The 22,440-nt window shown below is 42.8% G+C and overlaps 4 protein-coding genes across 7 annotated transcripts; all 4 read left to right on the forward strand.

Moving 5' to 3' along the window:
• LOC308391127 (NAD(P)H dehydrogenase [quinone] 1-like) lies at positions 1-1,359 on the forward strand. Its single transcript, XM_080873592.1, has 6 exons — positions 1-61; positions 183-347; positions 421-548; positions 628-735; positions 811-912; positions 989-1,359. Exons 1-6 carry the CDS (start codon positions 58-60, stop codon positions 1,286-1,288), a joined length of 807 nt encoding a protein of 268 aa, XP_080729718.1. The 5' UTR covers positions 1-57; the 3' UTR covers positions 1,289-1,359.
• Positions 1,360-2,074: 715 nt separating this feature from the next.
• On the forward strand, positions 2,075-9,522 carry LOC308390696 (NAD(P)H dehydrogenase [quinone] 1-like). Of its 4 annotated transcripts, XM_080872940.1 has the most exons (7): positions 2,075-2,281; positions 7,499-7,598; positions 8,105-8,269; positions 8,338-8,468; positions 8,830-8,937; positions 9,013-9,114; positions 9,191-9,522. In XM_080872940.1, the coding sequence occupies exons 3-7, from the start codon at positions 8,230-8,232 to the stop codon at positions 9,488-9,490; spliced, it is 681 nt and encodes a 226-aa protein (XP_080729066.1). In that variant the 5' UTR covers positions 2,075-2,281; positions 7,499-7,598; positions 8,105-8,229; the 3' UTR covers positions 9,491-9,522. The 4 variants fall into 4 exon arrangements, with proteins under 4 accessions (XP_080729066.1, XP_080729065.1, XP_080729063.1 ...); XM_080872939.1 differs by lacking the exon at positions 7,499-7,598; XM_080872938.1 differs by lacking the exons at positions 2,075-2,281; positions 7,499-7,598 and adding an exon at positions 7,673-7,951.
• A 5,643-nt stretch (positions 9,523-15,165) lies between these two features.
• Positions 15,166-16,453, forward strand: LOC308390697 (NAD(P)H dehydrogenase [quinone] 1-like). Its single transcript, XM_080872941.1, has 6 exons — positions 15,166-15,223; positions 15,337-15,501; positions 15,575-15,705; positions 15,783-15,890; positions 15,966-16,067; positions 16,144-16,453. Exons 1-6 carry the CDS (start codon positions 15,220-15,222, stop codon positions 16,441-16,443), a joined length of 810 nt encoding a protein of 269 aa, XP_080729067.1. The 5' UTR covers positions 15,166-15,219; the 3' UTR covers positions 16,444-16,453.
• A 2,031-nt stretch (positions 16,454-18,484) lies between these two features.
• Positions 18,485-19,899, forward strand: LOC308390739 (NAD(P)H dehydrogenase [quinone] 1-like). Its single transcript, XM_080873009.1, has 6 exons — positions 18,485-18,541; positions 18,670-18,834; positions 18,903-19,033; positions 19,113-19,220; positions 19,296-19,397; positions 19,474-19,899. The coding sequence occupies exons 1-6, from the start codon at positions 18,538-18,540 to the stop codon at positions 19,771-19,773; spliced, it is 810 nt and encodes a 269-aa protein (XP_080729135.1). The 5' UTR covers positions 18,485-18,537; the 3' UTR covers positions 19,774-19,899.
• Positions 19,900-22,440: the final 2,541 nt, after the last annotated feature.

Raw genomic sequence — 22,440 nt, forward strand, 5'->3', positions numbered from 1 at the left:
TTTTCCTCTTATTATACCAGCTAGAGAGAACGCTCATCATTTACTGTTGTTTTGAGAATGGGTAAGACTTTTTCTTCCTGGTAACTGCTGAAACTTGTTTGGTCTCTTATTTTGAACAATGTGAAATATTTGTATGTTTGTGATCTGACTGGAACTCTCTTTTTATTTTTTTGGCTTTGCAGCCAAGAAAGTGCTGATTGTGTATGCCCATGAGAGCCCTGCCTCTTTCAATGCTGCTGCCAAAGATGCTGCTGTGGCAGCTTTGACTGCTCAAGGCTGCACTGTAGACGTGTCTGACCTGTACGCCATGAAGTTCAAAGCTGCTGCTACTACTGAGGACATCACTGGTATACAAATATTCTGCAGGTATAGCAATGCTTTGATTGCTCTTCAGATGCAAACACTAAATTTTTGTTGCAGGTGGTGTGAAGAATGCAGCAGACCGCTATGCAGATCAGATTAAATTGGCATGGGAGGAGGGCAGAATTGCAGATAACATCAAAAAAGAGCAGGAGAAGCTCAAGGAGGCAGACCTTGTCATCTTTCAGGTAGTGTCTGACTGGAAGTGTCTTTGTGGTCAGCTAACAGGTGTCCACATCAAAATGACCATTAAACCTGTGTTCCCAGTTCCCCATGTACTGGTCATCTGTTCCTGCCATCATGAAGGGGTGGATGGATCGGGTGTTGGGCTGTGCCTACGCACAGGAGAAGCGGTACAGTGAGGGCATCTTCAAGGTGAGAGCTCCACCAACGTGTCTGTGTTCAGGCTGTGTCCTCTCCCTCTTTGCTCACTCCTTGCTCTCTGTACAGGACAAGAAAGCCATGCTGTCCTTCACCACTGACTGTCCTGAATCTGTGTACAGTGACACTGGCATCAATGGAGACATCAATGTCACACTGTGGCCACTGCAGGTGAGGTCTCACTATAAACAGAGCCAAGCATGAAATGATCTGTCATGTAGTAACAGCTGCTCCTCCCTGTGTGCAGAACGGGATCCTGAACTACTGTGGCTTCCAGGTTTTTGCCCCTCAGATCTTCTGGGATCCTGCTACTGGTTCTCCTGAATCTCGCAGCTCCATGCTGGAGGGCTGGCGCACACGACTGCAAAACCTCTGTGGGGAAGCCACTGTGTACTTTGCTCCCCTGGACTACTTTGACAAGGAGAAGGGTTTCCTGCTGAAGCCTGAGGTCAAAGAGAAATATGCCAGCAAAGAATGTGGCCTCACAGTGGGGATCCACATGGGCAAGCCACTGCCAGCCAACAGCCAGACCAAGGCCGGGCTCTGACAATGGAGTGGGTCCATGTAATGTCTTGGTCTTAAAATGTCTACTGCAATAAAAAGGCTGCTTTATTGTAACTTCAGTTTGAGAAGTGATTTTTAAATTCACCACTTGCTTTCATACAGTTCAACCACCTAGAAAATGGTCTATGTACATAACAGGATACTCGGCAAGCTTTCAAGACTGGATGAATTCTGATTGCCATGTTTAAAAACCTTAGCATGTGCATGTGGGAGGACAGGAAATGTGACTTTCTTTTTAGTCATGGTCAAAAGACAGATCCCTGTATTAAATAGAATAGTCATTTCAAAAATTGCACAACTAAATTATTATTATCAATTTCTTTTTAAAACTGAGCATTACATATGTACAAAATTCATACAACTCAGATGTCTGTGACAGGACTAGAAATAGCTGTTCTCAGCTATTGCTTACTTCAGTCTCCCTGTTCTACAAGTTGGCAGCCTACAGGCAGTGTTGGGGAGTAACGGAATACATGTACCACCGTTAGGTATTTAAAATGCAAAGTATGAGTGACTGTATTCCGTTACGGTTTAAAAAGGTGGTATTATGAGAAAAGATACTTTGTTGAAAGAAATGGATTACACGGTGGTATTTTTCTGTTTCATGTCGTAGGATTGTTTGGGTTTTGTTTGACAGCTATGTTCTGTTGTTCCAGGCGGCAGCGTTACGGTTGCCATGGTTACAGGGCAACGCTCTCTCTGCGAATGTCTGTTTCCTGGGTGACAGAGCGCCTTGTTGTTCTTGTTGTGCTAAGCTGAATGCTAGAGACATAGCCCTAAAGAATGTAGCCTCATGGGTAGTGTAGTCCGTGCTGCAGGGAGAATGGACTACCATACCCGTTATGTTTCTGTGAGTGCAAGGAGGGAGAAAAAGGAAAGTGGAAAAACACGAGTTGTCATCGAGCAGAAACGGGAGCTGGAAGCATGTAAATATAATAACCACTGCAGCCAAGAAGAGTGCCTGACGAGCCCACGTGTAAGTAAGCTATTAAGACTCGACTGTACACCCTGTTCGTGTTTTCTTCCGAAACAATAAATTCCATTGGAGCAGCCTTTCAACGCCTCTCTCTGTCTCTCGCTAGCAAATTTGACCCAGACAACAAAGTAAAGATATTTTTCGGCTACAAGCCCAACACGGACCCGACGTATTAGCCAGAGGTCCCTTTACTATGGTTCGGAGCCGCGGACCTTCAGTAATAGTAATAGGTCACATTCATGTAGTTGTAAACACCATGATAATATATTAATAAGTAATCCAAAGTATTCAGAATACGTTACTCTCATTGAGTAACCATTATATCTATCTAATCTTTTGGTATGGAAAGAGAATTGTTCTGCAGTTCATTTTCTGGTTTTATTTTCCATATATACATTGATAACTCACATCTGCATGGGGACTTGGGACTTGAACCTTTCCCAGTACCTATAGGACAACAGGCAAGGTACACCCAATGTATTAGGACTCAACCTTACACTGAAATAAAGTCTTTATTCACATTTACTGTTATTAATAATATAATACATACAGCACAGTGTTCACTTAGCTTTGCACAAAAATAGCTGCTAGTAATGTTCTCCAAAGAGCTTTGACTTTTGATTTTGAGTATATTTCAGAGGCTAATTTTTTCTTTGAGTAAGCAGTTTGAAGCAGCATGTTGGTTAGCATTGTTGCCTTACAGTAAGAAGGACCTGAGTTCAATTCCACCATCGTCCTTGGGTTTTTCTGTGTGGAATTTGCATATTCTCCCCGTGTTTCTGAGGGTTTGGCACTAGTATCTGTGCCTCTACGTAAGTACAGAACGATTATACTTTTCCCACCTCTGTAGGTAACCAGCCTGTTGCAGAGGCAATTTTATATCTTAAATGGCCTGAAATTTATTTCCCCGTAATTTATTATAGGCTCATAAATGGAACTCTTTTGGCGCTACAGTGCTGCGATCTTGCACTCACTGCTACAAAGGTTGTGTTAGGTAGCACTCTATTGTGAAATAGGAAAAACATATACAGAATATAAATAAACTATCAAATAATAGAGACTGATTACATCAAGTATACTCAATATAAGTAATACAAAATAGACATTTTGCCATTCACATATTACCTAAAATCTTTCTTTATTAAAACTCCTGTGTTTTTAGTATTTTTCTCAACTACAAGGCGTTTTAATTGTGATGACTTAAACAAGATGAAAAAAGAGGCAGGGTACACCCTTTCTTCTAGTGCTCCAAACTGTTAATTCACGGTGTTTAATAATACCTGGACTTAGTAAAGTCTTTTGATTTCCTCCAATCTGTAAATGGTGCCACTTAAGAATGTGGACACATGCTAGACTTGGTTTTATCTTGTGATCTTTAACAATGTATGTGTTAAAGATGCGTTTTTTTCCGACCATATGCCTATTTTATTTGATATTGCTTCTCTTAACGCCATTGCAAATTGGGCTGTGCCTGTTCGATATTATTGTGCCTTTCGTTCTGATACTGCCGAACAGTTTTATATTGTTTGACAATCTCATGTCATATTCTTCGGAGTTGCCTACCTCAAATGACTTACTTCTGTATTTTGATTTTGCTTGTAAATCTGCGCTGGATGTTGTTGCCCCATTGACACTAAGACAATGTAAATCCAAGACAAGGTTTTGGCTAACTGATTTCACCCGAGAAATTAGAAAACAATGTGGGAGATGTGAAAGACAGCGGAAGAAAGACAGGCTGCATTTCTGTCTGGAAACCTTAAAAAGTAGTTGGAAAAGTTATCCTAAGGCGGTTAAAGCCGATAAACTTGCCTGTCTTTCTCAACTTATTTCGGCCAACTCACACAACCCCCGTGTTTTATATAATACTAAAAATTCCTTTGATGATCATTTAAATAGGGTGGTAAACTCGTCTTTTTATCACCTCAGATGCCTATCGAAGGTCAAGCCTTTCCTTTCCAAACACAATTTGGAAACTGTTATTCATGCTTTTATCACGTCACGTTTGGACTATTGCAGTTCCCTTATAATTTGGGTTGGGTTGGGCACCCTGTCACGCTTGCAATTAGTGCAAAATGCGGCAGCACGTTTTTTAACTGGTAGAAGGAAATTTGATCGCATCACTCCGATTCTGGCTTCACTACATTGGCTTCCAATTGAATGAAGGGAGAAAGGAATCAAAGCTTTGTGCATGTGCTCCAGTGGCGCAATTGGGTAGCGCGTGGTACTTATATGGCAGTATTGGGATGAGCTATGCTGAGGTTGTGAGTTCAAACCTCACCTGGAGCAGATTCTTGAAGTCAATGTTTACCTAAAGGGGAAAGAAGTATCTCCTTAACCTGTTTTCTTTAAGAGACAACAAATGTCATGTATGCCTATTATAAAGTGAATTTGTGTACTTTCTTCAAAGAAAGTATCTTTTGTGAGCCTCACGCCGAGGACATCAATGGGCTTACTGAGTGTATCACAGACTACATAACTTTCTGCACCAACTCCGTTGTTCCAGCTCAGACTGTTCATTGTTACCCAAATAACAAGCCGTGGGTGACTAAGGACTGTGCCAGCCTCTCTCTTCACATGGCGCTGTTGCCTCCTGTGAGATTCCTGACACCCCTCCCCCACCCATCACCTTCACTCAATAGAATAGAATAGAATAGAATAGAATTCAACTTTATTGTCATTGCACATGCACAGGTACAGGGCAACGAAATGCAGTTTGCATCCATCCAGAAGTGCTTAGTGATATAGATATATTACAATATATATTAGCAATAATATAGATATGTAAGTATATTACAGAAATGGGTCTATTATGTTATAATGTACACGGTATGAAGTATGTTGTGAATATTCTATAACTATAAGTATGTACAGGCTGTAGTGAGTACAAGCTATGTACAGGATATGTACAGGATATAAATATGAAAAACTATACAGAATATGAAATAAATAACTTTACAGGAATCTGAGATATACAGCTATACAGAAATGGGAACTATGCAAGTTGTAAACAGTTGTAGGGTTAAAAATTATCGTATGTACAGAATGATTATTTACACAGGGCTATACAGTAGTGCAGTTAAGGTAAGTGAGGGTGTGGATAATTTCTACAGAGGCTATATAAAGTGCTAGTGGTTGTGAGTGGTGGTTCACTCCATGTTATTATTGTGTGTTTGAGGGTACAGTTGTCCATTGTGTGTGTGTGTGTATGTTCAGTCCATGAGTTTAACGTGGGTCAGATGTCAGGAGGCAGAGTTCAGGAGTCTGACAGCTGTGGGGAAGAAGCTGTTCCGGTACCTGGTGGTCTTAGTCCGGAGGCTCCTGTAGCGCCTCCCAGAGGGCAGGAGGGTGAAGAGTCCATGTGATGGGTGACTGGGGTCTCTGATGATTTTCCCAGCCCTTTTCAGACACCGCTTCCTGTAGATGTCTTTTATGGCAGGAAGTGGTGCTCCGGCGATGCGCTGGGCAGTTTTCACGACCCTCTGCAACGCCTTCCGGTCCGAGGCAGAGCAGTTCCCGTACCAGACTGTTATACAGTTGGTCAGGATGCTCTCGATGGTGCAGCGATAGAAGTTCACCAGGATGTCTGAGGACAGGTGGTTCTTCCTCAGAGTCCTCAAGAAGAAGAGGCGCTGGTGAGCCTTCTTGACCAGCTTGGAGCAGTTGGTCGTCCAGGTGAGATCCTCGGAGATGTGGACTCCCAGGAACTTGAAGCTGCTCACACGCTCCACAGCCGTCCCCTTAATGTGGATGGGTGGATGTGGGTCAGCATTCCTCCTGTAGTCCACGATACCAGGTTGAGATGCAAATGAGGAGACTTCACTCAGGCAAGTCTGCTGGACCAGACGGAGTGAGTCCCCTCGTCCTCAAGGCCTGTGCCCCCCAGCTGTGTGGAGTCTTTCATAAACTGTTTATGCTGAGTTTGAGTCTGCAGAGGGTACCAGTGATGTGGAAGACATCATGCCTCATCCCTATTCCAAAGACGCCACGTCCCAGTGGCCCCCAGGATTACAGGCACTGACCTCCCACATCATGAAGACCCTGGAAAGGCTCATCCTGGACCAGCTGCGACCCATTGTCAGACCACATCTGGATCCCCTTCAATTTGCTTATCAGCTTCGTCTCGGAACAGAGGACGCCATCATCTACCTGCTCAATCGAGTCTACACCCATCTGGACCAGCACTGTGAGGGTCATGTTTTTTGACTTTTCCAGTGCTTTCAACACCATCAGGCCGACCCTCCTGGGTGATAAGTTAACAGCAATGCAGGTGGATGCTTCTCTGGTGTCCTGGATTGTTGATTACCTGACAGGAAGATCACAATATGTACGTCTCCCACAGTGTGTGTCTGACAAGGTAATCAGCAACATAGGGGCACCACAGGGGACTGTCCTTTCCCCCTTCCTCTTCACCCTCTACACCACAGACTTCAGCCACTGCACAGAGACCTGCCATCTTCAGAAGTTTTCTGATGACTCCGCGGTGGTTGGATGCGTCAGCAGGGATGATGTGACAGAGTACCGGACTGTGGTTGACTCCTTTGTTACGTGGTGTGAGCAGAATCATCTGCAGCTCAATGTGGCAAAGACCCAGGAATTGATAGTGAACTTCAGGAAGACCAGGAAACACTTGACCCCTGTTTCAATCCAGGGGGTCAGTGTTGACATTGTGGAGGACTATAAATACCTTGGAGTACACACTGACAATAAACTGGACTGGGCTACAAACACCACAGCATTTTACAGAAAGGGTCAGAGTCGTCTCTATTTTTTGAGGCGACTGAGGTCCTTCAACATCTGCCAGAAAATGCTCAGGATTTTCTATGAGTCTGTTGTGGCCAGTGCGATCCTCTATGCTGTTGCATGCTGGGGAAGCATCTTAGTTAGTGTATTGTCTGTCTTTGTTAATGTTTGTTTATAATGGAGCACTGTAACGAAAAATAATTTCCCCTAGGGATCAATAAAGTATCCTGATTCTGATTCTGATTATTTTATAGAAATTTTGCCATCTATTTATTATATAAAAACTTCTTTCTTAAAACCCACCTCTTTGTTTTCAGAGATATAAAACACTGTCTGGCTTCATAAGCATTATGATGACTTAAACCACGACCACATGATGGCACTGTAGAACACCTTAAGAAATTATTGTAAACGTTCCTAATAATGATTTAAAAATAAAGCATTATTGTGTGTGTGTGTGTGTGTCCTCTTGTATAGTTTATATCAGTGGTTCTGAGACTGCAGGGCTTGGTCAAACATCCAACATTGGTCCAAGTTGAACACCAATCATCACAGGAGATGATGGAGAAAAACTGAGGTGAATATTATTTATAAGAGAAAATTAAAAAACAGAATGAATATAATGAACTGTTATACATTTATGCTGTGTTTCAACTGGGATGAACATTCAATTTAGTCTGAGTGTTACTCCCACTAAAATATTTTCCAGTTTTAGTAATGAATAGGAAACCTGAGTGAAAATCCCAGCAGCTGGCTGACTCATGACCCTGATTGCTGATTGACAGCACCTGTGTGAAGTAGTGCTCGAAGTGTGTATAAAAGCAGCAGACTGTGTTTTGTTTCAGTATGAGTATTTTTTTTTTCTCCTGTTCCTACGTCAGCTAGTCAGAAAACTCATCAGTTACAGTTGTGCACCAGTTTTGAGAATGGGTAAGAGGTTTTCTTCCTGGTAACTGCTGAAACGTGTTTGGTTTCTAATTGTGAAAGTGTTTGGTTTTTGTTTTGGCTGTTTCCTTTGGCAATTAATGTGAAATATTTGTATGTGACTGGAACTCTATCAAATCTTTATTTTTGGCTTTGCAGCCAAGAAAGTGCTGATTGTGTATGCCCATGAAAGCCCTGCCTCTTTCAATGCTGCTGCCAAAGATGCTGCTGTTGCAGCCTTGACTGCTCAAGGCTGCACTGTAGAGGTGTCTGACCTGTACGCCATGAAGTTCAAAGCTGCTGCTACTACTGAGGACATCACTGGTATACAAATATTCTGCAGGTATAGCAATGCTTTGTGCTTCAGTTGTAAATATTAGCTTTATTTGCAGGTGGTGTGAAGGATGCTGAGAACTTCTGCTACGCAAAGGAGATCAAATTGGCATCAGAGGAGGGCAGACTTGCAGAAGACATCAAAAAAGAGCAGGAGAAGCTCAAGGAGGCAGACCTTGTCATCTTTCAGGTAGTGTCTGACTGGAAATGTCTTTGTGATAGGATGAAGGGTGTCCACATCAGCAGTGAATGTACACTTCAAAACAGACCTGCACATATTTTATTCTATTAACATCAGCCACTGCACTGTGAAAGATTCTGTTCTGGTGCTACCAAAATACTGTAGTTCTGTAATTTGCATATGGATGTACGTATATCTAAATTGGATACACTATACAATGTAGAAATATATCTTCACGTAGTATGGTTAAGTAAACTGCTTATTTTATTTCTTCTGTGTGTACTTTACTGCTGCAACAAAGTGAATTTCACATTCTCTTGCAATAAAGGCTCTCATCACATTAAAATGACCATTAAACCTGTGTTCCCAGTTCCCCATGTACTGGTCATCTGTTCCTGCAATCATGAAGGGGTGGATGGATCGTGTGTTGGGCTTTGCCTACGCACAGGAGAAGCGGTACAGTGAGGGGATCTTCAAGGTGAGAGCTCCACCAACATGTCTGTGTTCAGGCTGTGTCCTCTCCCTCTTTGCTCACTCCTTGCTCTCTGTACAGGACAAGAAAGCCATGCTGTCCTTCACCACTGACTGTCCTGAATCTGTGTACAGTGACACTGGCATCAATGGTGACATCAATGTCACACTGTGGCCACTGCAGGTGAGGTCTCACTATAAACAGAGCCAAGCATGAAATGATCTGTCATGTGGTAACAGCTGCTCCTCCCTGTGTGCAGAACGGGATCCTGAACTACTGTGGCTTCCAGGTTTTTGCCCCTCAGATCTTCTGGGATCCTGCTACTGGTTCTCCTGAATCTCGCAGCTCCATGCTGGAGGGCTGGCGCACACGGCTGCAAAACCTCTGTGGGGAAGCCACTGTGTACTTTGCTCCCTTGGACTACTTTGACAAGGAGAAGGGTTTCCTGCTGAAGCCTGAGGTCAAAGAGAAATATGCCAGCAAAGAGTCTGGCCTCACAGTGGGGATCCACATGGGCAAGCCACTGCCAGCCAACAGCCAGACCAAGGCCAGGGTCTGATGGAGTGGGTCCATGTAATGTCTTGATCTTAAAATAAAGCCTGCTTTATTCAAACTTTGAGCAATGAGTTATAAATGCACCACTTGGGTTTCATACATGTTATCCCTCTAGAACATGATGTATACTACCACAATGTAATGATGGTTCTTAGTCCGTATAGGATCCAGTCATGTATGGCTTTAAATGTGATTGGGGGGGGGGGGGGGGGGGGCTGGTTATCGTTCCACATGCTAATGAAAATCCCTGTTCTAATAAGAACACACAGGTGGGGGGGGGGGTGACCGTACACCAAGGTTGAAAGCAAGCCTGACACCTGACCACTGCTGTAGATCAGGTGACTGCAAGCCCTATTGCGCCTCACTACCTATACTACAGGCTTTGGCTGGGTTTAGCATGAACGCAGCTTTAATTCAATTTTATTTATATAGCGCCAAATCACAAAAGTCATCTCAAGGTGCTTCATGGATCACACTTTCAGCAGTATGTGTTCCTTCTGTCCTACATGCAGTTGCACTCTTGCAATTTCTGTGAGGTAAAAATGTCTATTGCCACTGTGGGACCACCGGTTGGTCAAGCAAATCCATGTGAGCGGCTATAGTTTTTTTTTGGTACCAAATTCAACCAAGATTTAGCCAGTCATGTGCTCCTCCACTACCAAGAACTGTAGAAGCCAATCACCTCTTGCTGCAGTGGAAGCACACTAACTGTACTGAAGGCTAAATAACATTTATATGTAGTTCACTTAGCTGCTTTTTAAAAAGTAAGAGCCAAGGATGTCAGAATAGCTCATTTAAATGCGTGAAAGTCAATCAAATAGTACAGTTAACTGCTTCTAAAACATTACTGGGAAATAGTATAACAGAGAGGCAAATTTTATTTGAGGCAAAGCTCATATGAAAAGTAGACACAGACTTCAACTTCCTTTCATTTAATTTAGTTTTGCTAAATGGAAGTTCATGGTATAGTGGTAGAATACAGGGATACAAAGACTTTGTTGCCACCAGAGATGGGCAGTAACGCGTTACTTGTAACACGTTACTGTAATCCGATTACTTGATTCAAGTAACGAGCAAAGTAAGGGATTACTATTGCAAAAATGGTAATTAGATTACTGTTACTTTCCCGTAGGAACGCTGCGTTACTAAAACCGTGATTTTCTTGCGAGTGTGTCTCATGACAGTGACGTAAGCGAGTGCAACGTTCGTGACAACAGCTGTGTGCAGATCAACAGTGCATCATATATCGAGTACAGGAGAGAGTATGAGCGTGCAGCGTTTAAAGCGTGGACGTACTGACCTTACTTTGAGTTTGATTCCATAAAAAGTGACAAAAACATTAGTGTCCATCGTGCGTGGGAAGAAAACTTCTTTTTACAGCGAAAAAAACCCCCTAAACTTCCAAGCAAGCACCGAGTGCGCTACGATGTAATGGGAAATTCATAGAGAAACTCTCGGATTCTTCCACTGACCGCTGCGGCACACCTGCACCAGGGTAAACCTCCGCCTACCCTACTCCTGCTTTACAGGTAAAAATAGAGCAAAAGGACTGCTAGTCTTTGACTTTATTTATTTTCTGCTGTGTTTTACTTGCATCTATTTGAAAGACTGAGTGTAAACACACAAAAAAATATATATTTTATGAGCTGGAATATGCAGAAAATAGGTTTAAATATTAAACAAAATTCTTCCAGTCAGAGAATGTTGCATATAATTAAATTTTTCCTTGATGCATAAAGTTAAAAGATTAAAACTAATAAAACAAGTTTTAAAAAGGGACTTTTCCATTTGATTACATTTTGTATGATGGATTATGCAGAAAAAGTAGAATTGGGCTGAAAGATCTATTTCTTTATCACCTATTCAGGTTGTAAATCGTGTTTTTAAAAAGTAACTAAGTAACTAAGTAATTAATTACTTTTGAAAATAAGTAATCAGTAAAGTAACGGGATTACTTTTTTGGGGAAGTAATCAGTAATTAGTTACTGATTACTTTTTTCAAGTAACTTGACCAACACTGGTTGCCACATGCTTGAATTCTTTATCAATTAGTTCAATATCTCTTAGTAAACTACACTAAAACCTACGAAAATTAAAGAATAAAAGTGAAATATGAAAAAAGGGTACAGAAATGATCTGAAACAAATGTGCACAGACTGGAAAAAAAAAGCATTTGTAACATAGATGTATAGGAAAAAAAATTGATTCCCCACATATATTAATGCATGCTGTGACAACCCTTATTGTATTATAGCACCACTGGGGGGAGGGGGGGGGGGGGTGTTGCCCTACTATTATTGTAGTTGGGGGAGTCCCCTAGTGGGTGTGGGAGTATAGTGGTGGCCGTTACATGCTGATCGTGTCGCTGTTCAAAGAAACCTTACCGTTGTAACTTGGCTGGCGCCGGCGACTACCGATACCCGCACATGTATGTATGGACAGGGTAGAGCCGTGGGACCTGGCTTGTATGGTCTTATGTTGCTAACGTCAAATAAAGGTCTGTTTAACTCACTGGCTCTGAGTTATCCGGCTAACCTCCACACCACAGGTGCCTGCTGAACCTGCTAACCGCTCCTCCCTTGCCAGACTGCTGTTACAATGCATCTATCGATTAATCTTATATATAGTACATAGACTACGAGCGTGAGATTTGTGGCAATATAGTGTAGTGTAAAGCGTTTGTCCTTTGAGTGACTGACTAAGCTGCTTCTGTCCCTGTTTTTTCCAATCGACCAGTTGAATGAAGGGAGAAAGGAATAAAACCTTTGAGCATGTACTCCAGTGGCGCAATCGGTTAGCGCGCGGTGCTTATATGACAGTATTGGGCTGAGCTATGCCGAGGTTGTGAGTTCAAGCCTCACCTGGAGCATGAACTTTAAGCTAATGCTTAGTTAATGAAAAAGATAAATGCTGAGCTCACTGAAAATGTCAACAGACTTTATAACATTGTTAAAATGAACAACATTCAAAATAAAGATTAAGAAATCCAGACTTATACCTCTCTGTGTTTGTTCTGCTATTGTTTGTTTCTGTTTACTTTAACAGCTAAAATTCAGTGGCAACTCTATGGGCTCAAATTGTGGTCATAAATATTTTGTACTTGTAAATCAGGATTTGTATGTGTAAAAAGAATTTGTGTGTGTGTGTGTGTGTGTAAAAAATGTTTGTGTGTGAACTTAGCCAAAAAATACGTGTGAAACTCTGCAAGTTACAAGTATGAATTTTGACCCTACTTTTCTTCCTTTCATCTGATTGGCCAACGTCATGTCAATCACAAATTTAACTATCCAATCAGAGAACAGATGGGTTTGGCTATTGGAGGGGTGCTTTATGGAGCTTCAGGTCCTTGAAGGGAATAAATGCCCTTTTACATGCCCTTTTTCCTTCATCACCATGAAGGAAAACAGTCTGTGGTGGTCTGAGTTTGGTGATTTTTGTGTCACAGGTTTACGTGCTTAATACAGGGACTTCCACAACCTTTTCAACAGCGCTGCGGACCATGGGGGGGAATGACAGTTCTGGAAATGACAGTCTTCACTGGTGGGGATAGTTACAAAGCTTTCTTCGTTACGAATTAGCATGCATGTTTTTATTGAACATTTGAAGAGCTAGCAAAAAAAAAAAATCAGAAACTCTTGCAGAGCACATAAAGTCTGAGATAGAAACGACAAGGAGCAGGTGCCTCTAGTACAGGTAGAGCTGCTGCAAAAACCCACAGAGCTCAGCAGCCAGTCCAACAAATTCTGGATCCTTGGCTTTTAGTTAGCATTAACAGCACATCCTGCGTCCGATGTGAAAGGACCTTTATGCTGAGCACTGTGACTCACAGCAATGGTCCCGGGTCAGCCCTTACTTTGTGTTAAATTAATCCTAAAGTAATAATGGTATTTCTAACCACTGATATACCACAGATTTATCCTTTCAACCACTGCTGAACGTTACGGGACCTAGCTTCTATCGGATATTTATATAGAGATCCTTCAGCTTCAAACTGTATTACCCTTTAAGGACCTGCAGTTGAAAAAAGCGCCCCTCTGACAGCCAAACCCATGTGTTCTCTGATTGGATAGTTAAATTTGTGATTGACATGACATTGACCAATCAGATGAAAGGAAGAAAAATAGGGTCAAAATTCGTACTTGTAAGTTGAAACTTGAGTGCGAGAGTTTCACAGGCATTTTTTGGCTAAGTCCAAACACAAATCTTTTTTACGCACACACAAATTCTTTTTACACATACAAATCCCAGTTTACAAATACAAAACTGATTTACAAGTACAAAATATTTATGACCACAATTTGAGCCCATACAAATCGTCCTATCTTTGTTAATCTGAGTTAGAAGCATACTTTAATAGCTAAAATTCAGTGGCGAACCATTCTACCTTTGTTAATAAGAGCTAGAAACATACTCTGACGGGTAAAATAAAGTGCCAAACCATGCTACCTTTGTGAATGTTACCTACAAGCATACTTTAACTGGTAAAATGAAGTGACAAACCATCCTGGCTTTATCAATATGAGCTAAAAGCATACTGTGATGGGCAAACATAAGTGGCAAACTGTCATACCTACTTAATTTTGTGCTGGAATTACTCTGTGACAGCAGAAATGTGCATAAACTACTTACGGTAGGATGTTTTGCCAAAGTAGGATGGTTTGTCAGAACACCGGCTAACCTCCACACCACATGCCCGCTGGACCTGCTAGCTGCTCCTTCCGCTCCAGACTGCTATTACAATGAATCTATCGATTAATCCTATATGTAGTACATAGACTACAAGCGTGAGATTTGTGGCAATATAGTATAGTGTAAAGTATTCTTTCTATGAATGACTGAGCAAGTGGTTACTGTCCCCTCGTTTTTTCCATTAGACCAGTTGAATGAAGGGAGAAAGGAATAAAATCTTTATGTATGTGTTCCAGTGGCGCAATCGGTTAGCACGCGGTACTTATATGAAAGTATTGGGCTAAGCTATGCTGAGGTTGTGAGTTCAAGCCTCACCTGGAGCATAAACTTTGAGCTAATACTTATCTGATGAGAACAGATAAATGCTGAGCACACTGAAAATGCCAACAGACTTCATCGCATCTTTAAAAACAAGCAACATTCAAAATAGAGATTAAGAAACCCAGAATTGTACCACTCTTTGTTTGTTCTGCTTCTTTTTTGTTGACCAATGTGAGCTATTAACCATCAAGATATAGTTTTTCCTTCAAAGACAGATTTTTGGCTGTATGTGTGTGTGTGTGTACCTTTTTTGTCCTCAGACCGCAGGGCGTAAGGCATATCATTGGTTCGCCAAGTTGGGCACCAATCACCATGAGAAAATGTGTGTGAAACTAAGATGATTATGATTATATGAAGTATATATTCATGTTGTGTTTAAACTGGGCTGAAGGTTTAGGTTAATCTCAGAGTTACTTCCACCAGTTTCCATACAAAATGGAAAACCTGAGAGAAATTCTTCTTCTACTTCTTTATACGGTTTATTGGCAGTTGGCAAACAGCAAAATAGAGCATTACCGCCACCAACTGGTCCGAGAGAAAATGCCGCAGTACCAGCTGGCTGACTCTTGAGGTTTATTGCTGATTGACAGCACCTGTGTGAAGTAGTGCTCGAAGTGTGTATAAAAGCAGCAGGTGTATTTTGCTCTAGTATGGGCACCTTTTCTGTTGTTATACCAGTTAGACAGAAAACTCATCATTTACGGTTGTGCACCAGTTTCGAGAATGGGTAAGACTTTTTCTTCCTGGTAATTGCTGCAACTTGTTTGGTCAAAGGAGTGTAAGGTTTCTGTGCTGAATGGAGCTTTATGTTTTGTTTTGTTTTATTCTTTGGCTTTGTAGCCAAGAAAGTGCTGATTGTGTATGCCCATGAGAGCCCTGCCTCCTTCAATGCTGCTGCCAAAGATGCTGCTGTGGCAGCTCTGACTGCTCAAGGCTGCACTGTAGAGGTGTCTGACCTGTACGCCATGAAGTTCAAAGCTGCTGCTACTACTGAGGACATCACTGGTATACAAATATTCTGCAAGTATAGCAATGCTTTGATTGCTCTTCAGATGCAAACACTGGATTTTTGTCACAGGTGGAGTGAAGGATGCTGAGAACTTCTGCTACGCAAAGGAGATCAAATTGGCATCAGAGGAGGGCAGACTTGCAGAAGACATCAAAAAAGAGCAGGAGAAGCTCAAGGAGGCAGACCTTGTCATCTTTCAGGTAGTGCCTGACTGGAAATGTGTATGGTCGGCTGACAGGTATCCACATCAAAATGACCATTAAACCTGTGTTCCCAGTTCCCCATGTACTGGTCATCTGTTCCTGCAATCATGAAGGGGTGGATGGATCGTGTGTTGGGCTTTACCTACGCACAGGAGAAGCGGTACAGTGAGGGCATCTTCAAGGTGAGAGCTCCACCAACGTGTCTGTGTTCAGGCTGTGTCCTCTCCCTCTTTGCTCACTCCTTGCTCTCTGTACAGGACAAGAAAGCCATGCTGTCCTTCACCACTGACTGTCCTGAATCTGTGTACAGTGACACTGGCATCAATGGTGACATCAATGTCACACTGTGGCCACTGCAGGTGAGGTCTCACTATAAACAGAGCCAAGCATGAAATGATCTGTCATGTGGTAACAGCTGCTCCTCCCTGTGTGCAGAACGGGATCCTGAACTACTGTGGCTTCCAGGTTTTTGCCCCTCAGATCTTCTGGGATCCTGCTACTGGTTCTCCTGAATCTCGCAGCTCCATGCTGGAGGGCTGGCGCATACGACTGCAAAACCTCTGTGGGGAAGCCACTGTGTACTTTGCTCCCTTGGACTACTTTGACAAGGAGAAGGGTTTCCTGCTGAAGCCTGAGGTCAAAGAGAAATATGCCAGCAACGAGTCTGGCCTCACAGTGGGGATCCACATGGGCAAGCCACTGCCAGCCAACAGCCAGACCAAGGCCGGGGTCTGACAATGGAGTGGGTCCATGTAATGTCTTAAAATGTGTGCTGCAATAAAAAAGGCTGCTTTATTGGATCTTCAGTTTGAGCAATGAGTTTCAAATGCACCACTTGGTTTCATACAGTTCAGCCATCTAGAAAATGGTACATATACATAACAGGATACACAAAGCTGTCTCTGTAGGCTTTCAAGACTGGTGTCATTATCCAACACTGACCAAATTGCTGCTTGGGGCTTTGTTGCCTGCTAGAAATGTGAGCTGGCAATGGTAACTTGGAACTGCACACAAACTGATGCAATGCATGGTGCATTTGGTTAGCTTCTCTACATTATCCTGCTGAGTAACAGCTTGATCCATCCAGCTCACTACACCATCTATAACGTGATGGTGTTCTCCGCTTAATGGTTTACTTGGGAACACTTGACTGCTGCTTTCCTGTACTGTCTCTCTATTCCAGCAGCACCACTGCTGGAATTGTGGTGGGAAATGAATTATATCAGTATCTTTGGCTAATTCTTGGTAAATGGGTAATCATACGCTTTTCCACTACCAAGAACTACAGAAGCCAACCACCTACCAGGATTTGATCATTCATTGTTATGGCTACCAAGGTTCTGCTTGACTTGCATCAATACTGCAATTAAATCTGTCAAAGGTTAGTGTTAAAAACACAAGTATTGATATGATGGTCGTTTCTTGCCATGGTAGCGAGCTAATCAACATTTGTGTCGTTCACTTAGCTACTGTTTAAAAAGTTAGAGCCAAGGAAGTGAGAATAGCAATGACATGCGTACAGTTAGGTCCATTAGTATAGTTAATTGCTGCTAACACGTTATTAGAAAACAGTATAACAGAGAAGCACATTTCATTTACATGAAAAGAAGTACACACAGACTTCAGTTTTCTTTAATCTATTTGTTTTGTAAAATAAGAGTTCAGGATACAGTGGTAAAATACAGGGATACAAAGCCTTTATTGTCACATGGTTAAATTCTTTATCCATTAGTTCCATATCTATTAGGTAAAATACACTAAAAACTACAAAAATTAAAGAATAAAAGGGAAATATGAAAAAAGGAAACAGAAATGATCTGAAACAAACGTGTACATACTGAAAAAACATTTGTAAGATGTATAGAAAAAAAGACTGATTTCCCACATATATTAATGCATGGATCTATCCATGAATCCTATATATAGTACATAGACTACAAGCGTGAGATTTGTGGCAATATAGTATAGTGTAAAGTATTCTTTCTATGAATGACTGAGCGAGCGGTTACTGTCCCCCCTTTTTTCCATTAGACCAGTTGAATGAAGGGAGAAAGGAATAAGGTCATTGTGCATGTGCTCCAGTGGCGCAATCGGTTAGCGCGCGGTACTTATATGACAGTATTGGGCTGAGCTATGCCAAGGTTGTGAGTTCAAGCCTCACCTGGAGCATCAACTTTGAGCTAATACTTATCTGATGAGAACAGATAAATGCTGAGCACACTGAAAATGCCAACAGACTTTATATCATCTTTAAAAATGAACAACATTCAAAATAAAGATTAAGAAACTCTTTGTATGTTTGTTCTGGTATTTTTGTTTCTGTTTATTTTCAATGCGAGCTATTAACCATCGAGATATAGACGTTCTTCCAAAGTTAAAGAATTTTGGCTGTGTGTGTGTGTGTGTGCCTTTTATGTTCTTATGTATAGTTTATACCAAAGGCTCTCAAACCGCAGGGCGTAAGGCAAATCATTGGTTCGCCAAGTTGGGCAACAATCACCATGAGAAAATGATGTGTGTGAAACTAAGATGATTATGATTATATGAAGTAAATATTCATGTTGTGTTTAAACTGGGCTGAAGGTTTAAGTTAATCTCAGAGTTACTCCCACCAGTTTCCAGACAAAATGGGAAACCTGAGAAAAAATCCAGCAGTAGCAGCTGGCTGACTCATGAGGCTGATTGCTGATTGACAGCACCTGTGTGAAGTAGTGCTCAAAGTGTGTATAAAAGCAGCAGGTGTGTTTTGCTTGAATATGAGTGGTTTTTCTGTTACTACAGCAGCTAGTCAGAAAACTCATCACTTACTGTTGTGTGCCAGTTTTGAGAATGGGTAAGACTTGTTCTTCCTGGTAACTGCTGAAATCTGTTTGGCCAAAGCTGATAATCTTTGACAAGAAGAGTGAAAGGTTTGTGATCTGACTGGAATTTTATCACAACTTCTTTTTTTGGGGGGTGTAGCAAAGAAAGTGCTGATTGTGTATGCCCATGAAAGCCCTGCCTCTTTCAATGCTGCTGCCAAAGATGCTGCTGTGGCAGCTCTGACTGCTCAAGGCTGCACTGTAGAGGTGTCTGACCTGTACGCCATGAAGTTCAAAGCTGCTGCTACTACTGAGGACATCACTGGTATACAAATATTCTGCAGGTATAGCAATGCTTTGTGCTTCAGTTGTAAATATTAGCTTTATTTGCAGGTGGAGTGAAGGATGCTGAGAACTTCTGCTACGCAAAGGAGATCAAATTGGCATCAGAGGAGGGCAGACTTGCAGATGACATCAAAAAAGAGCAGGAGAAGCTCAAGGAGGCAGACCTTGTCATCTTTCAGGTAGTATCTGACTGGAAGTGTCTTTGTGGTCAGCTAACGGGTGTCCACATCAAAATGACCATTAAACCTGTGTTCCCAGTTCCCCATGTACTGGTCATATGTTCCTGCAATCATGAAGGGGTGGATGGATCGTGTGTTGGGCTGTGCCTACGCACAGGAGAAGCGGTACAGTGAGGGGATCTTCAAGGTGAGAGCTCCACCAACATGTCTGTGTTCAGGCTGTGTCCTCTCCCTCTTTGCTCACTCCTTGCTCTCTGTACAGGACAAGAAAGCCATGCTGTCCTTCACCACTGACTGTCCTGAATCTGTGTACAGTGACACTGGCATCAATGGTGACATCAATGTCACACTGTGGCCACTGCAGGTGAGGTCTCACTATAAACAGAGCCAAGCATGAAATGATCTGTCATGTGGTAACAGCTGCTCCTCCCTGTGTGCAGAACGGGATCCTGAACTACTGTGGCTTCCAGGTTTTTGCCCCTCAGATCTTCTGGGATCCTGCTACTGGTTCTCCTGAATCTCGCAGCTCCATGCTGGAGGGCTGGCGCATACGACTGCAAAACCTCTGTGGGGAAGCCAGTGTGTACTTTGCTCCCTTGGACTACTTTGACAAGGAGAAGGGTTTCCTGCTGAAGCCTGAGGTCAAAGAGAAATATGCCAGCAACGAGTCTGGCCTCACAGTGGGGATCCACATGGGCAAGCCACTGCCAGCCAACAGCCAGACCAAGGCCAGGGTCTGATGATGGAGTGGGTCCATGTAATGTCTTGATCTTAAAATAAAGCCTGCTTTATTCAAACTTTGAGCAATGAGTTATAAATGCACCACTTGGGTTTCATACATGTTATCCCTCTAGAACATGATGTATACTACCACAATGTAATGATTGTTCTAAGTCCGTATAGGATCCAGTCATGTATGGCTTTAAATGTGATGGGGAACTGAGTTTGGGGGGGCTGGCTATGGTTCCACATGCTAATGCAAATCCCTATTCTAATAAGAACACACAGGTGGGGGGGGGGGGGACCGTACACCAAGGTTGAAAGCAAGCCTGACACCCGATTGCTACTTTAGCCCTATTGCGCCTAACTGCTTATACTACAGTCTTTTGCTGGGTTTCGCATGAACGCAGCTTTAATATCCCACTTTCAGCAGTATGTGTTCTTTCTGTCCTAGATGCAGTTGAGTTTACCATTGCACTCTTGACATTTTTGTGAGGTAAAAATGTCTATTGCCACTGTGGGATCTTCCACCATTTCCCTCCTCCCACACATGAACTGAAATCAGCTGACTGTGATGCCAGTGCACAGGAAGAGTAAAGCATGTTTAATATTTAAAGATTGTGTTTGTCCTTTTTCTAATATTTGTACTGAAGGCTTTTAAGCATTTCTATTCCCCTGCCACCGGTTGGTCAAGCAAATCCATCATGTGAGAGAACAGATCGGTTTGGCTATTGGAGAGGGTGCTTTATGGAGCTTCAGGTCCTTGAAGGGAATAAATGCCCTTTTACATGCCCCTTTTCCTTCATCACCACGAAGGAAAACAGTCTGTGGTGGTCTGAGTTTGGTGATTTTTGTGTCACAGGTTTACATGCTTAATACAGGGACTTCCACAACTAGTGATGGGCAGATGAAGCCCCATGAAGCACTGAAGCTTTTCATCCAATTGGTTCACCCCAACGCGAAGCTTCATGAAGCTTCATTTGCTCTAGCAGGACACCTACTGGACGTAAAAATAATAGCTGGCATGAATTTGAAGAGTGTGGCATTTTGCACACAGCCTGTAAATGTCAACAACAAAAGGAGTGTGTAAAACACCTATAGTGTAGTGATGGCAGTATACTGTGTATATTTATGCTGGCAGTATGGAAAATGATTATTTGCGGCAAAGTTCGAACCGCTTCATGAACCAGTCACGTGGTACAGCCGGGCAGCGAGGCTTCGGACGTCATCATTTTCAGCTCCTCCCATAAATGAAGCAAGCCTCGATACGCGCTTCGCGGAAACGCCCCCTCCATTACTCGACACACGCTCCGAAGCCTCGATACAGAACGTCCCATCACTATCCACAACCTTTTCAACAGCGCTGCGGACCATGGGGGGGTTCTGGAAATGAGTCTTCACTGGTAGGGATAGTTACAAAGCTTTCTTCGTTATGAATTAGCATACATGTTTTTATTGAACATTTGAAGAGCTAGCAAAAAACCCCCAGAAACTCTTGTAGAGTAAAGTCAGAGATAGAAACGACAAGGAGCAGGTGCCATCGCCCACGTCCTACACACCACTCTCATCCACGTGGACAAGAAACAGGGTAACTATGTGCGAATGCTGTTTGTTGATTACAGTTCAGCGTTTAACACAATAGTGCCCTGCAGACTGTTCACAAAGCTCAGGGATCTGGGACTTAACAGCCGTCTGTGTGCATGGGTGTTGGACTTCCTCACTGGCAGAACTCAGGTGGTGAGGGTGGGTAGATGCGTCTCTAACAGCATCACCATCAACACAGGAGCACCTCAGGGATGTGTCCTCTCGCCACTGCTCTACTCCCTCTACACTTCAGACTGTGTGGCCACCCACGGCTCCAACACCATTGTGAAGTTTGCTGATGACACAGTGGTGTTGGGTGCCATCTCCAACAACGATGAGGCGGCCTACATGGATGAAGTGAAGAATCTGGCATCATGGTGCCAGGACAACCACCTCCACCTGAACATCGGCAAGACCAAGGAGCTGGTGGTGGACTTCAGAAGGGGTCAGCACAGAGACTACAAGCCCATTATCATCAATGGAGCTCCAGTGGAGAGGGTGCAGTCCTGTGGACATCTTGGTGTCCACATCTCCTCAGACCTGACATGGTCTGCCCACATTCAGGTCCAGACCAAAAAGGCTAGGTGTTAGGTTTTGTATTGTTGATTGTCATTTATGCTTAGAAATATTTACTCATATATGCTTAGAAGTATATAATCATTTGTAGATTGAAAGATTGTCTCATCCTAGGAGGTCTGTAACAACTCTGTGTAGCATGAAGAGGGGAGTGCGTTCACTCCTCTACAGAGTGTTCTGGCATAGATCACACACCTCCTAGGAGAGGTCGTATCTTCTCTTGCTGATATATGGCATAGCAAACACACGTATATATCTCTTTAAGTATAAGAGCCTTTTGTTCAGATGGACCCGCTGGACTCCTGGCACCAGCTTTGGGGAGGGTCTTCACGGGGTCACATCTTGACCACACACACACACACACACACACACACACACACACACACACACAAAGGCAAGGTACTCTTTGTGTGTATGTAGACGTCATATGTTAATGAACCTATGCATATTCATGTAACCTCAATAAAAGAGCAGTGTTACGGGGGAACGGACGAGAGCAACTGGGGTCAAGCGAAGGAACGGCGTTT

The sequence above is a fragment of the Rhamphochromis sp. 'chilingali' genome, assembly GCF_963969265.1.
Source record: "Rhamphochromis sp. 'chilingali' genome assembly, chromosome: 22".
NCBI classification, from domain to species: domain Eukaryota; kingdom Metazoa; phylum Chordata; class Actinopteri; order Cichliformes; family Cichlidae; genus Rhamphochromis; species Rhamphochromis sp. 'chilingali'.

Bases quoted from the DNA above. Each gene is read 5' to 3' on its own strand.
- LOC308390696 (XM_080872937.1), top strand. From the start codon at position 2,099: ATGGGTAGTGTAGTCCGTGCTGCAGGGAGAATGGACTACCATACCCGT. The intron at 8,469-8,829 runs GTAGTGTCTGAC...CTGTGTTCCCAG, and splicing joins CAGACCTTGTCATCTTTCAG to TTCCCCATGTACTGGTCATC. The intron at 9,115-9,190 runs GTGAGGTCTCAC...CCCTGTGTGCAG, and splicing joins TCACACTGTGGCCACTGCAG to AACGGGATCCTGAACTACTG.
- LOC308391127 (XM_080873592.1), top strand. The intron at 549-627 runs GTAGTGTCTGAC...CTGTGTTCCCAG, and splicing joins CAGACCTTGTCATCTTTCAG to TTCCCCATGTACTGGTCATC. The intron at 736-810 runs GTGAGAGCTCCA...CTCTCTGTACAG, and splicing joins ACAGTGAGGGCATCTTCAAG to GACAAGAAAGCCATGCTGTC.
- LOC308390697 (XM_080872941.1), top strand. The intron at 15,706-15,782 runs GTAGTGCCTGAC...CTGTGTTCCCAG, and splicing joins CAGACCTTGTCATCTTTCAG to TTCCCCATGTACTGGTCATC. The intron at 16,068-16,143 runs GTGAGGTCTCAC...CCCTGTGTGCAG, and splicing joins TCACACTGTGGCCACTGCAG to AACGGGATCCTGAACTACTG.
- LOC308390739 (XM_080873009.1), top strand. The intron at 19,221-19,295 runs GTGAGAGCTCCA...CTCTCTGTACAG, and splicing joins ACAGTGAGGGGATCTTCAAG to GACAAGAAAGCCATGCTGTC. The intron at 19,398-19,473 runs GTGAGGTCTCAC...CCCTGTGTGCAG, and splicing joins TCACACTGTGGCCACTGCAG to AACGGGATCCTGAACTACTG.